The sequence below is a fragment of the Pleurodeles waltl genome, chromosome 3_1 (genome assembly GCF_031143425.1).
Source record: "Pleurodeles waltl isolate 20211129_DDA chromosome 3_1, aPleWal1.hap1.20221129, whole genome shotgun sequence".
In the NCBI taxonomy this organism is placed as follows: domain Eukaryota; kingdom Metazoa; phylum Chordata; class Amphibia; order Caudata; family Salamandridae; genus Pleurodeles; species Pleurodeles waltl.
In genome coordinates this window covers 165168416-165183342 of record NC_090440.1, presented here as the reverse complement: position 1 = coordinate 165183342, position 14927 = coordinate 165168416, and the positions used below count along the sequence as shown (strand labels likewise).

The following is a 14927-nucleotide window of genomic DNA, read 5'->3' as shown; positions in this document are numbered from 1 at the left end:
ATCGGTGAATACCCTATCATTAACCAAAAGTAGTCGGGCCGCCCAGTAGTACTTCTGTATATTAGGGACCTCCATAACCCCCTTGAATACTCCCCTGTGCAGATTACTAAGGGATATGAATGGGCTACCCGTAAAGCTTGCATATCTCACCATTGATCTTTTGAAAAAGTCTAGAGGCAACTTGAGTGAGGTATTTTGTAGCACATATAGCAGGTGTGGTAGGGTCATCATTTTAAAGAGGACAGCTCGGCCCATCAAAGAAAGCAGGAGTGTCCTTCAATGTGTGACATCAGCACAGAGCTGATCTAGTTGCATAAAGAAGTCCAATCTGAGGAACTCTGCAGGGTTCCTTGTCACATAAATTCCCAAATAGAGAAATCCCTCACTAGCCACTGGAGCCGCACTCCTTGAAGGTAGGGTCATTTCATTGCCGATTAAATGAAAGACTCAAGCCTTCTCACAGTTTAACTGACAGCCAGAGTAGGCCACAAAAACATGGACGATATGAAACAGTCTATCTATAGCGCAGCAAGGTTTTGTGACATAATGGAGGACATCATCAGCATATAGGGATATCTGGGCCTCCCACCAACCTGCTTCGGGTATATCTGATACGAGGGAGTCTTGACGCACCCAAGTGACCAATGGCTCTAGTGAAAGGGCAAATAACCTCAGCGATAGTGGGAAACCCTGTTTAGTGCCCCTGTAAACCGCAAAAGAATGGGATGTCACTCCATTGACTCCAACTCTCGCATGTGGGCAATTATACAGTAGTTCGACCAAGCACAAAACTGGGGGCCAAAGCCCAATCTGGTGAGAACTGCATGCAAATACAGCCATTCAGTGCTGTCAAAGGCCATCCTGGCATCCAGCGAGAGTACTGCTGCTTCCTCTGTGCCTGAGGCCCCTGTCGTACGCAAACTCCTTGGCGTCACAAATTTAGTTTATTATTCCTATAGGTCATGAATCCGGTTTGGTCCCAATGAATCAACTTGGCCATCAGAGGCTGCAGTCCATTCACCAGAATTTTGCCAGTACTTTCGCCTGCAGGTTCAACAGCTATATGGGACGGTATGAGCTGCAGGAAGTGGGGGGGCTTGCCGTCTTTATGTAGGACCACTATGGTAGCCAGCCATTGGTCTGACGGCAGGATCCCCTCTGCCTTAGCTGCATAAAACATTGCCAGCATGTGAGGTGCAGTGTATGACATGCACTTAAAGAGCTTCACAGGTATGCCCATTAGGGCCCACTCCTTTCCCGGATGGGATTTCATTTATGGGCTTTTTTACTTCCTCCACTGTCAAATCCTGATCCAACCGCCCCTCTCAGCACTAGACAGTTCTACAAGCAGGAGGTCCCCCATGAGTTCAGTGCAGTCCGGATATGTACAGGTCGTTAACAAAGAATATATAAGTTCAGAATAGGTGGCAAAGGCCTCCGCTATCGCATCACTCGCAGTATGTTGTATTCCTGCCTCATCACATATCTCTGCAATCCAGTTCCTGCTTCCATCCCTTTTTTCTAGCCAGGCCATTTATTTGTTCACTTTGTCCTCAACTTCATATATATGCCTTTGCGTAGCCTGTACATGGGCTCGTGCCATATTCACTGCTAAGTCTTTCAGCTCTTGTTGCTTGAGTAGGAGTCTGTGGCATTGGTGCAGATCGACCGCACCATCTTGTAGTGTGTCTGATTCTAGTTTGGAGATTTGTTTCTCTAGTGGGTCATATTGCGGGTGACACTCCTTTTTCAAGCCCCCCTATTAATGCCTGAGCCTGCGCCTGGACTACCATCTTGAAGGCCTCCCTGAGAGAACTGGCTGAGGTTATCGTCCCCAGATTTTCAAAGAAATACCGCTCTGGGCCCTCTCATATCTTTTCTGTGAAGGTGTTGTCCTTTAAATACTATGGGTCAATTCTAGATGTTAGCGTTGTGTCTCTGTTGTCGCCTATCAATGTAACCTCCTCAGGGGAGTGATCGGAGATGCCGTGCGCCAGATGTGTCGCTTCCCGAAAGTGACCTACCTCTGAGTGATGTGTAAACAGATAATCGAGACATGAAAAACTTTTGTGGAATGTGGACAGGAAAGTGTATTGTCTTACGTTTGGGTTGTGTGCTCTCCACAAATCTACCAGACCTATCAAATCTGCAAAGGACTTTAATGTGCCCTCCTGTGTGAGTCAGCCTCTAATACTTCAGATTTATAGGATCATACATGTCCCTCCACCCCAGTATTAGAATCCCGGGAGCAATTGTAACAGTAGGGTGCCAAGGGCTGGAAGAGTATCTGAGTGTACCTTCTAGGGCAGAAGATCTAGATTCTTGACATACCAGGTGCAGGTCAGTGCCACAAACCCACCTAACGGGCCAGTCCACGTAGGGCCAGGAATAAATGATGTAGCCTCTCTCAGTAAAATTCCCACCCCTCTGGAGCTTTGAGGTGAAGCCGGCATGCTCTGACATAGAATAGCCCATGCGATCCAGGACCTTATGATGATTGCCTTTCAGGTGGTTTTCTTGCATGAAAACTAAATCCAGTGCATGCCTGCGGAGATATTTCAGGGCCAGAGTGTGTTTAATTCTATTGCCCAGGCCGCTGATGTTCCACGTCATGACCTTTAGTGGTAAAGGCTTAATCTTTGCCATATTGAGTACAGTCCTGTTTTAGCATGTGAGTGTAAAGCCAACTCCCTTTTCCCCTTCACCCCCCAAGGCCTCTCTCCCAACCCTTGTTGTAATTATCCTGAGTGAACTTTAGAGAAACTTCAAAGGTTCCTAAGTAACTAAACCTCTGTCACCCAACTGGTTTCCCCCCTCCCTGCCACTCTGCTTAGTAGGCTTGCAACTGCCCCCCACCCCCTAAAAGGGGGGGGAGTGCCTGTCGCCTAACCTGTAATATTAAGTGTGGTAAGGGTTGGCTGGCTCTGTCCAGATGTGCCAAATGATGCAAGGGTTCACCTATCCCTTTTGTTAAAGAAAACAAACCTAACATACAGTATCCTGCCCATTACCTCCATCCTGTGTAATACCCACTCCCGCCTATTTAGGCAATTAAATCCATCTCGTTATTGCATTTCATCCTGTCCAGGGTGAGTCTCATCTGATTACTCACTCCTTCCTTCCCTTCCCCACCCCCCAACCCTTGCACACCATAAATTCTGTGCCAGCTGCGCTCCAGGCAGTCCCAGTCCCGCAACAGACCATATTGCCTCTAGGACTCGTCTCGTTCCTTCTCCTCGGTGTTGGCGCATTCCAGGGCTCGCTGGAGAGGTCATCCATCCGTTGGTTCCTAGAGTTTCTTTTCATCCCTCCCTCTTGAGCCCGCTGCTCTACGGGGCGCCAACTTTCAATCCAGTTCCATGCTTTCGCTGGTGTGGCAAAGTATCAGGGGTTGCCCTCCGCTAGCACACGAAGCTTCGCTGCGAAAAGCAACATGTATTCAAGTGCCTTGGTTCACAGGGCTTTCTTGACTTCATTAAAGCTATGGCGCTGCTTCCGGACCTGAAGGGTAAAGTCCCGAACGAACCTAATGATAGCATTTTCGTAGTGCAGGTCCCCATGTGTGCGAGCGGCCTGTAGAATGGTATCACGATTGTGTTGGTTACAGATTCTAGCGATAATTGTCCTGGGGGTAGGCTTTGCGGCGGAATCAGCGCCCGATGAGAACTCTCTTATCTTGAGATGGAGGTAAGGGGTCAGATTGAGTTCCTCAACTATGTCCTCTGAACTGCTCATTATTTTACTAAGGTTGGAGACTTCTTTTGGGAACTAAAACTACTTCTAGTTACTTACCTTTCACTAAGGTTGGGGACTTCTTTTAGGAACTAAAACTACTTCTAGTTCCTTACCTCTAACTATTGTAACTTTAAAAAGAAATGCTAAAGGGTACTTAGCCAAGGCCCTAGCAGGACTTTTGGAAAAAATTGTCCAATTCAAATATCAATTAAATCTTAAGATAATTTTGGAACTTAGTTTTGTGATCAGATGTTGGCAGAGTACTTCAGCAAATGCAACGCCGTAGACCCCACCACTGATCCACCAATGTAGGAAGCTGGCTCTGTATATGCTATACATATAGTATGTACAGAGACAAGTGGTTTCCCAGAGGCTTGACAGCAGCTTAAGTAGATAATACTAATGCTCTCTTTTGTGGCAGTGTGGTCGAGCAATTAGGCTTATCAGAGACTAGTGCAAAGCATTTTTTGTACACACACAGGAAAGAAATGAGACACACATTCAGTCACTAACTCAAGGCCAATGTTTTTATATGGCAAAAATATATTTTGTTACTTTATTCTAGAACCAAAAGGATCTTTGTTGCAGGACAGTATAGTTGTAAGTTTGTATCAAGCTTCAGATAAAACAGTTTACAATTAAGTAACACATTTCAATTTCAAAAGTTGACAATTAGTCAATTTCTCATAGGAACCAATGCAACCCTAGGAGAGGAAAAGTGTTATCACAGTTAACGAGTAAGTACTCGACTTACGATCCCAGTCTTCAGGGGTTAGGATGTCCACAGGTCAAAGTTCCAGTTGACTGCAAAAGTGCCCCACCAGCAACACAGGGTGGGCTTGAGATCAGAATCGGCCCTCTGACACGGGCCATGGGCGTTGGGTGCAGAGTGGACTGTACTCGTGGATCTGGGGAGGTTCTGGAGTCATTCTTGGATGTTTCTTGCTGTCCTCTGGAGTTCTTGGTCCTCTGGTGGGCAGAGAGTCCTCTGGGGGGTTATAAAGGTCGCTGGTCCTGTAGGATGTGTTGCCATTTTGTAGCAGGAGTCTTGAAGCTGCAGACAGGGTGATAGGGCTGGGGCCAAGTCAGTTGTCGTCTGGAGTCTTCACTGCTGGGCTCGGTTCTTCAGTCCTTCTTCTTCTTCTTGAGGTTGCCAGGAGTCTGAAGGGCAAGTTTCAGGGGTGCCCCTAAATACTAGATTTAGGGGTCTTACAGGGGTCAGAGGGCAGTGAGGCCTGGTCCGAGGGCGCGCATCTCCACTAGCTGGAGTACCCTGGGAGCCTATAACAGGAGGCCTGAGCCTTTGGGGCTCACTGCCAAGTGTTGCAGTTCCTGCTGGGGAGGTGTTAAGCACCTCCACCCAGAGTAGCCTTTGTTCCTGACCCCAGAGAGCACAAAGGCTCCCACTCCATGGGGTTAGAAACTTGTCTGTTAGTGACAGGCTGGCACAGACCAGTCATCCTTAACTAAAGGGTTGGGTGAAATACAGATGGCATCTCTAACATGCCCTCTGTGCGCATTTTACAATAAATCAAACACTGCATCAGTATGGGTTTATTGTGCTGAGATGTTTGATACCAAACTTCCCAGTCTTCAGTGAAGCCATAATGGAGCTGTGGAGTTTGTAAAGACAAACTCCCAGCTTATGTACTTAATATGACCACACTGCACTTACAATGTCTAAGAATGGACTTAGACACTGTAGGGGCATATTGCTCATACAGTTATGCCCTCACCTGTGGTACAGTGAACCCTGCCTTAGGGCTGTAAGGCTTACCTATGACACAGGCAGTGGTGCATAGGCATGGCACTCAGAGTGGGATGTCATGTCGACTTTACGTTTTTCTCCCCACCAGCACAAACAAGCTGCAATGGCAGTGTGCATGTGTTTGGTAAGGGGTCCCTTAGGGTGGCATAATACATGTTCCAGCCCTGAAGGACCCTCCCTGGCCATGGTGCCCCTGGAACCACTGGTACCTTTTATACCTTTTACCAGGGACTTAGCTGTGTGCCAGGGATGTGCCATTTTGGGGAAGCAATGGTACAGGTTAGGGAAAGAACACTAGTGCTGGGGCCTGGTGAGCTGGATCCCAGCATACAGTCACATTAACATCAGGCAAAAAGTGTGTGTGTATATTGAGGGTGGGGGGGGGGGGGAGGATAACCATGACAAAAAGGGCATTTTCCTACAGTAGCGAGCTCTGCATTTTTGTTTGAAGGCAAAGAAAGAGAGAAACTGACATCAGCATGCAGGGGTGTACATGTGAGTACAGTGTCATTCCTGGGATGCGCAAGATGAAGCCGACGCAGAGCTGCAGAACACGGCCTACTGGTATATTGGTGCAATCCGGAGAAAAATGTCCAGATCCACTCTGGCGCCTGGGGTATTCACAAGTTCAGTATTCTTTGGTTAGACCTATCCATCAGAAGGAAGGTTATATCACAAAAAAAAGTACTAACCTCAAAGTACTTACCTGTGATGTACTTACCTGCGATATAACGATCCTCAAAGTGCTGCATGCAAGGTAATCATAGAGCACCTTATTTTTGGGCCAGTTGTTACAAGGAGCTCACCATTAGGTCTGCCACCAGCCAAGAACACAAAATGCAAAATGGCCTAGAAGCCACCACCAGACTGATGTAACTGTACACCCGTTAAAATGCTGGATTGTGTGCTTCAACGCTATAATTCTTTCTGGGACTGAAATAAAAGGCTTAAGGGGTTACCTTTCAGAGACTTCATTACTTGTGACAGCTGACAAGCTAACAGCAGGAAATTAATCAGATTGATTAAAAAGTTAAACAATGCCTCCCAGTCCATCTCCATGAGTTCCTACATACTTCGCAAAACTAGAACGAAATGGTGACATGAAGATTTACAAAAAAATAATTTAGGTTGTTTAAGCAGCAGCCTCTGATGAAAGCCTGGAAAAATCCTATAGAAATGTATCTGTCTGTACCACGAGGGGTATATTACTACCACTGTTGGTGTTACCTCTAAAACAATAGGCAAATAAAGATTCAGATCTGGTAATTCCGGTGAAAAAAGATACCATCAGGAAGTCTAACTTTGGCTCTGCTTTTACCACGTTTTGTAAGAACTCTTCATCAGTACTCCGAAGAGATTTTCTCATGAAAACGTGAATCAATCAACTTGCTTGAAAAACCTGAGACATACACAAACTATTATTTCATATGGTATCTACAACGGACAAGCATGTTTACATTGCACATTTGAATGCCTCCATACCACAAATTGTCATTTTGGCAAATGTCAGTTTAATCTTAGTTGGGAGGAAGGTTCATATTTCTTGAGCAATTATTTACAAGGTTTCAGAAAAGTTGGAGTGAAGGCGTCCAGATGTAAAAATCATTATTTCCAAATGTTTTCACTTTTTCTAAATTGAGTTGAGAGAAGCACAAGAAAGTCACAGAGTTTAGATTTTGCTCTCAAGAGTCCACTCAAGACTTTCTAAAGTAGGGTGCATGTTCAAGAAAACTGAATCAGAGGAGTGGGTAAAGATTCCTGATGATGGCGATTCGGCTATTTACACAGAGGAAATTGATTCTGTGGGTAAGTTGTTAAACTGTTGGGGAGAAGCCAAGAGATGTGAGGTCCTGAATGCCCATGAACTTGAAATCTACTTAAGACAATTCGATTGCAATACAATCGAAGCCCTTAGCTATTTTTGTAGTAATTGAAAAGATGGTCTTGCACCAGTGAATAAGGAACATATAAGGCTTTGTTCTCTCATTCAATAATGACATAAATAATGTAAACAATACAAGTAACATCTTTTTTTACTTATGGCGCAGGATCTACAGTATATATACTCAGAACTTAAAAAACAACAGGAATTTGCTTTTCTGTTATTTGTATAACCTATTCTTTATCTTTATACTTCAGGTGGAAGAGTTTAAAGTAGCATTTTACCATAAAATGACACTACTTCTTAAAACATTTCTGAGAAGAATGTTTCATACCTGTCCAATCTGATAGCCCTCAAGTGCACATACTCTCTCAGGTAGTTTCTTGTTTGAAGTGTTCCCTAGTCCCAATCGACCATAGTCACCATTCCCAAACGTAAAGAGTTTCCCATCTGCAGTCACCACAGCTGAGTGTTTAAAGCCACAGGACATCTATAAAAACAAAATAAATTTTAAATTCAGAAGAATAGAATTGTTAACAGTTCAGCTCTTAAAAAAAGTTTTACCTTAACAAAAGTAACTATTATCTTTGAAGAATCAGGTTTTTCATCCTCCTTGTTAATACTCCTATAGTTTTGCATGTACATAATAAAACTACATTTCCAAAAAGTAGTTAGGATTCGCTGGCAATTATAGTTAACGATTTTGCCCTACAGTATTGGTCGTTATAGTAACTATCACCTGCAGTGTTCTACGGATCCATTTTTAAAAAGTACCAAAATATTATTTTGTGTGAAAGAACAAATTACTTACCTTCCGTAAGGCATCATCTGGTAGAGACAATATCTAGCTTCAGATTCCTCACCGTCGAATATCCCAGACATCAGACTTGATCCAGAAACGTTTGCGTGAGCAGTACCCCCTGAGCGCCGCTGGGTGGCTTAGTTTGGTTCCGCACTGCAGCATCAGTGCTGGAAGTGACATCGTGGCCACATGTATAGGCGCCACTCAGGCACACGGACGTCAGTTACTTTTCACGACTTTCCACGCCAGGAATGCAGATCCATGAAGTGCACTGACAAATGTGTGTCCAAAATAGGGCCCTGAAAGGGATCATACCTAAACCTATTAAACTATTCGCAGAGTGGGGAGGCATGGGTGGGTCTGTAAGGAATCAGCAGCCTAATATTGTGTACCAGATAATGCGTTGCCAAAGGTAAGTAACTTGTTCATCTGAAAGAGACTTCTAGCGGCAGATTCCTTACCTCTGGATAAATACTTAAAACATATCCTCCTGGAGGTGGGCTGCGGACAATTTTTATACACTAATAAAATGCTCGTCCCTGCACACGTGACTGTCCTGGCAGTAATGTTTTGCAAACATGAGCAGGGACGCCCACATTGCTGCCTGGCAGATGTCCAGGATTGAAACCCCATGAGCTAACGCCGTGCTTGCAGTTTTTCCTCTGATGGAATGGGCCTGCAAGCCCTCAGGAGGCTGTTATTTAGCCAGGGCATAGAAGATCTTGATAGAGAGAAAGACCCAGTGCGAAATGGTTAGTTTCTGTACTGCCTGATCTTTCTTAACTCCTACATAGCCCACAAAAAGTTTGTTGCCCACCAAGAACTCTTTTGATAGGTCAAGGTAGAACAACAATGCTCTTTTTGGATTTAGAAGGTGGGGGTCGCTCCTCTTCTAAAAGGGATGTGGCGGAGCACAAAAGGTGGGCTGGATGACAGATGGTCCCAAAAGGAATGGGTTTACCATTTTTGTGAGGAAAGAGGCCCCAGTGTGAAGCACCACTTTGTCAGGGAACACAGTGAGGCTTGGATGATGAAGCCTGCAGCTCACTCACCCTCCGGGCAGAGGTTACTGCCATTAAGAAGGAGGTCTTGATGGTAAGCAGCCAGAGGGGACAAATGTGTAGCGGCTCTAAAGGAGCACACATCAGGTACGTGAGGAGGCAGGGAATTGACAGATTTGTGTGGGGGTCCCTCCCCTGTTGTTGCAACAGAAGATCCTCTAGAAGAGGCCGTCTGATTAGAGGACTGATGTTTAGTTTCAAGATCTCAGGTTACTAGACTCTCTGTGCCCAGTCCAGTGCCACAAGAATGATTTGGGCCCAGTCATTGCTGATCTTGAGAACTCTGTGCAGAAATGGTACCCTTAAACCTCAGTTAATGCCTGTGGGTAGACAGGATGGGAATGTGGAAATACGCATCCTGCAAGTTCCACGCTACCAGTCAGTCTCCTTGGTCTAGGGCAGACAAGACTTGAGCCAAAGTGAATATCTTGAATTTCTCCGTTTTGAGGAAGAGATTTATGGTTTGCACATCTAGAATAGGGTGAATACCCTTGTTCTTCAGCTGCTGGTTGGGGGGGGGGGGTTGGTGGCGAACAACTTCTGGCTACCATACCCACATGGTCGGAATGCACCAAGTTCTCGCATAGCTTCGACAGGACGTGGCTGGCAGAGGGCTGGCACAGTGGTACGGTCCTCCCATAGCCACAAAAGGGGAGTAAGGCAGACTGGGGGTGAGGTATTACTGAGAGGTCCAAAGGCTTGGCCTTAGCCCGCAAGTCCTTGAGAGCTCCAGTGTGGAATCTGCCTTCTCTCTGAAGAGACCACTCTGCCCAGCGAGTCAGTCATGTCTAAACAACACCTAGTAGTGACGTTTGCTTGATCTCTCCCATCCTCCGCTGCTTGGGAGAGGATGGCCCGGGGCTCCTTGGGACCTGTGACAGCACTTGTAGCCCCCAAGGTATGGGAATAACGTCTCAAATGGCATGCAGTGTTCACTGACCTCAATGCTAGGCTGGTAGAAGAAAACATTTTCTTGCGTAAGCTATCCAGCTTCCTGGATTCAATGCCTGGGGGATCAGAGGGGAACGCAACATGGAAAATTGAGGCTTGGACTACCCAGCTCTCCAGAGTGGAGTGTTGGGTGACAAAACTAGGATCAGAGGGGAAGGGTGATGCTGGCGGGCAATTGTCCTGTTCACAGGAGCCACTGTGCTGGGCTTGGACCACGTTACCAGCAAGACATTGACATTGGGCAGTGCTTTATTAAAGGGCAATTGGAGGTTCGGATGAGGAAGCCCCAAGCTGAAGCACTTCCATCAAGAGGTTGGTCTTGACCACTACTGAGGGAAGCTTGAGGTGCCCTCTTTACCACCACTGCGTAAGATGCCCCCTCCTCCGTAGCCATGGTGGGTGGAGAGAGAAAGCCAGTATCTGGGGAGGTGTCAAGTCCACTGGCAACTCCTACTTACTCATACCAGTTGAATGAAGTTGTAGTCTCTAAAGGGTCCAGTGACCCCTCCCATTCTTCTACCAGGCCTAGCTGCTCCAGAAAACATTCAGGTAACAACCTAGGACCAATGGGCCCTGTTGGCGCTGACGCTGTTCCGACTCAGAGTCGTTGGGAATGAGAAAAGGGGTGGCGCTGGGAGCATTGGCGTCTGGATCGGTGCCGAAGACGGTCACGTTGGCATGACTGGTGCCAGATCCAGATCCAAGATCAGATCTGTAGGACCCCATTGAAGCTGAAGCTGAAGGCGCAGAACTTGATGGGGCTTCCTCCGATCCAATGCTGAAGGCACTCCAAGGGGCGGCCCACTCAAACACGAGGTGCATAGCCTCGTAGCAGTCTTTCAACTGAGCAGGGTTTACTCCAGGTCCCAAAAATGGGGGAATGCGCGGAGTTGGACATGGCAATGGCTCTGCATACCCGGGCTTAGAACATCGGCGTTCCACACTTGTCATGTTGGGCGACGGACAAGGCGAAGTTTGGACTTCTTTTTGTGCCTCTTCCCCGAGTGTCCTGAGGACCTCAAGTGCGACGAAGACGACGCAGGGCTCTTGGACCGGTCCCTCGACCTTCTCCTTGATCGAGATCTTGTAGGAGTCGTGCTTGCTGGTGTGGGCCACAAGCAGCTTTAAGGACTGCTCCCTCAAAGCCTTCGGCACCATGACCCTGCAGTCCGACCATGACTTCGAATCGCAGTCGCGCTTGAAGCACAATAAAACAGACCAGATGGGGGTCCGTAACTAACTAGTGCAGTGACATGCTTGAAACCTACCTTCCTAGAAGATATTCCTCGATACAGTTCAAAAAGAACTGTCAGCGTGCCGCCTATATACGACCGCTAAGTCATCATGGTGACCACTACGCCAACGATGCACACGGAGTCAACTAACACCACCTGACGGCGCGCAAGGATACTGCTCGAAGAAAAAAATCTCTAGATCCAGTCTGACTTCTGAAATTCTAAGGTATAAAATCGAAGGTAAGGAATCTGCACCTAGAAGTCTCTTTCAGAAATAGTCGACAAAAACTGTCAAAAAGACCCAGAGGGGTAGCTCTTCCCCAGGTCAGCACTAACTGGTGGGGAAATAAAAGAACTGATATCCACACTGCTGGGAGGCACCTATATAGGTAACTGCAACATCACTTCGGACGCCGGTGACGCCACATGGAACCGAATAAAGCCATTCAACGGTGCGCAGGAGTACTTTTCAAGCAAACCTTTCTGGATCTACTCTGACGTCTGGGGCATATAAAAGTAAGGAATCTGCAGCTAGAAGTCACTATCAGATAGGAGATTTCAGTCTGCCTCAACGCTTAGTTAAGCAGAACAATAGCAACACAAGAAAGTGCATGAATCCATCTGAACCATTAGACTTTTGAACTTATCACATACCATTTCATTCCATAATTCCTGGCTTATTTGAGCCATCAGAGACAGGGATCAACCCCAGTTAAATCAATTCTGGTTACAGTACAACAGGGATGGGTGTAGGAAGCTGGCCTAGTGTGTAGTGGGCACCTATGGTGTTTGCGTCTTATACCAAGTCCAGACAACCCCAATTAGTTAGTGAGACATTGTCTAGGAAGCCAGAGCTCTCTACTGATAGCTGTGGTGAGCAGCCAAGACTTATCTAGGAAGAGTGTAAGGCACATATCTAGGAGAAATGTAAAGCACACAGTAGTCACAGAATAAATTATCTCACATGAAAGGAACCACACAGTGTTGCAAAAATAAAGAACTGAACAGTAACACTGAACTAGATTACTTATATGTAGTCACCCCAACTGGAGGTAAGTACACACTATATACACACAGGTTAAGTATTAGGAATTAGCATAAAGAAGCAACAAGAATTGGCAGAAAATAGCCAGGGCCCTATAGGGGGTCCAAACCATATACTAAAATAGTGGAACGCGAAGTGGGGTCCCCCACCCAAGGAAGTGGAATAGTTAGAGGGGAGCTGGGAACACTTGGGACCCCCGAAGGTGAGTACCTAGATGGCCCCCAGTGACCAGAAGAGCAGAGGTAAGTTACTTGGTCTTCCCAAAGACTAATGAGGGGACTTGGAAAAGGAAGATTGCAAGAACAGGACAAGCCCGGTGGAACCCAACCCGGTGGAAAGGTGAAGAGACAGAACAAGGAAACTGGACTACTGAGAAGGCTGTCCTCTACTATGCTGATATCCCTCCCTGACAGGTCTTCGGTTCTGCTGTTGGGAGTCCAGGGTGGGCTTCAACAAGCCTTGGTTCTGCTCCGCTGGATTCTTGGGTCATCTCACTTGGTGGGGAGACAAGACTGACTTCTTGAAGCACGGGGACCTCCTCCTTGTTGGCTGCTGCAACGATGGACCGGGAGGGGTGGGATGGGGGTTAGCAGGACGGTGAATTGGACCTTGCAGTTGGTGCCTGCATGAAGCAGGGAAGTGGCTCCTCCACTCCAAGGGAAATGCTGACAGGCTTGCACTCCCACAGTTGCAGGACAAGTCGTGATGTCTCAATTGTCGGAATGGCAGCAGGTAAGCAAGCAGGGTTTCACGCCAAATGTTTACCAGGTGTCCACAGTTTTCACTCTACTGGCTCTTCTGTGTCCTCCTCTTCTTGTTGTCAGGTGAATCTGGCTTCTGGTGTCAGGGAGCCACTTAAATACTGAATTTATGGGCATTTTAGGGGCGTGTAGGGGAATGGGGCACTGACCCTTCGGGGTGCCTACATTTCCTGTGGGGAGTGGGCATATCCTTATCACAGAAGGCATAGTTCCAACCAAAACTAAGATGGTGGAACCCTTCTTCGACTGTCCACCTCGGGTAGCCCACCTTAGTGGTGTGGGTAGCCCATGGGCAGTACACACCTACTGAATAGCTAATTTTCCCCACCTGTCCTGGTGCCAAATGGGCCTCAGGGCAGGGGATGGCTACACCCAGGACTGAGGAAGTCAGGGGTGTGCATACCAAAGACAGCAGAGTCTTTGAAAACCCTGGCCTGGGTACGCAGATCTTCTAGCCAACCTGCTGGAGTGGGTGGGAACACCTCTCTCCAGAGCAGGCATTGTTTCTGACCTCAGAGTGTGGGCTCTCACCTCCAAGGAGTCAGAAACGTGTCTGGTGGTGGAAGACTGGACTAAACAGTCAGTACACCAAGAGGCTAGTGGAGTTCAGGGGGAAGCGCTAAAGTGCCCATTGGGTGCATGTCTGAACAAATCTGAGGCTGGCAAGATGAGGTGCTTGATACCAAACACCAAAGGGTTTAGTGAAGCTATTATGTGACTGGGTCACTTGTGTTGACAAGTGCCCAGGACATACCTTAAAATGGCTTCCCGGTAAACTTGCAATGTTCAGCAATGGGGCTGAGCATCACAGGGCCATATCCACTTGTGCCAACATGGCCACATAGTGAGTGTACTGCACCCTGCCTTAGGGCTTTTAGGCCTACTATAGGGGTGACTTACATAGCTGCAGTGATGGAGGCATGGCACACCAAGAAGATGCCATGCTGTGTTTTCTACTAGCTTGCACCAATGCACGCAGATTGCAATGGCAGCTATGTGCTTCTCATTTTTAGGGGGTCCCTGAGGGTGGCACAATCTGTGCTGCCTCCCTTAGGGACCCTCGCCGCTTCCCAGGCACTAGGTACCAGTGGTACCACTTTCTAGGGACTTACATGGTTGGAGGAGTATGCCAATTGTACACCATCTTACCTGTTTTGGTGAAAAAGAGCACTGGGGGCCTGTTTAGCAGGAACTCAGTGCACCTCAGTTGAAAAACCTCAGTACCAGTGGCAAAAAGTGGGAGTGACCTTGTAAAAAAGGGGCCCTTTCCTACAAACAGTACAGCATTCTTTGTGTGGATGATCTGAAAATAATCTTAGTTTTTCAGAAAATGTACATTAACTTAAAAGCCTTTTTTATAATCCTCTGACAAGATGGTCAGTCAGAAAATAACAGCTCAGTAGTTACTTAACTGTTGCTTGAAGAACAAATCTAAATCACTGAGGACAAAAGGTCAAAAGATGACTTGATGCACTGAAGAACTGAGCAGAGTTCAGGGAGACTCCCTCACACAAGACATGCGGTTAGAAATCTGAGCCTTAGTCAACCTACAGGGGTAGATTGCTCAAGGAGCTGCATTCTGATTGGCTGCACATTGGTTCAACAAAACAGTATGAACTGATTAACAATGTCACTTGATTTTGCTATAGATTTTAATAATTCTTTATGGACTACTTGTAACAATTAC

The 14927-nt window shown here is 46.8% G+C and overlaps 1 protein-coding gene across 12 annotated transcripts in view; it reads right to left on the bottom strand.

The window, feature by feature from the left end:
• The window catches only part of HERC1 (HECT and RLD domain containing E3 ubiquitin protein ligase family member 1), a 1155039-nt gene that overhangs the window by 160902 nt on the left and 979210 nt on the right, over window positions 1-14927 (bottom strand). For all 12 annotated transcript variants that reach the window (XM_069222059.1, XM_069222062.1, XM_069222061.1 and 9 more), the window contains exon 66: window positions 7720-7875. In XM_069222059.1, the coding sequence (XP_069078160.1) occupies window positions 7720-7875 (156 nt within the window). The remainder of the gene's footprint in view (window positions 1-7719; window positions 7876-14927) is intronic.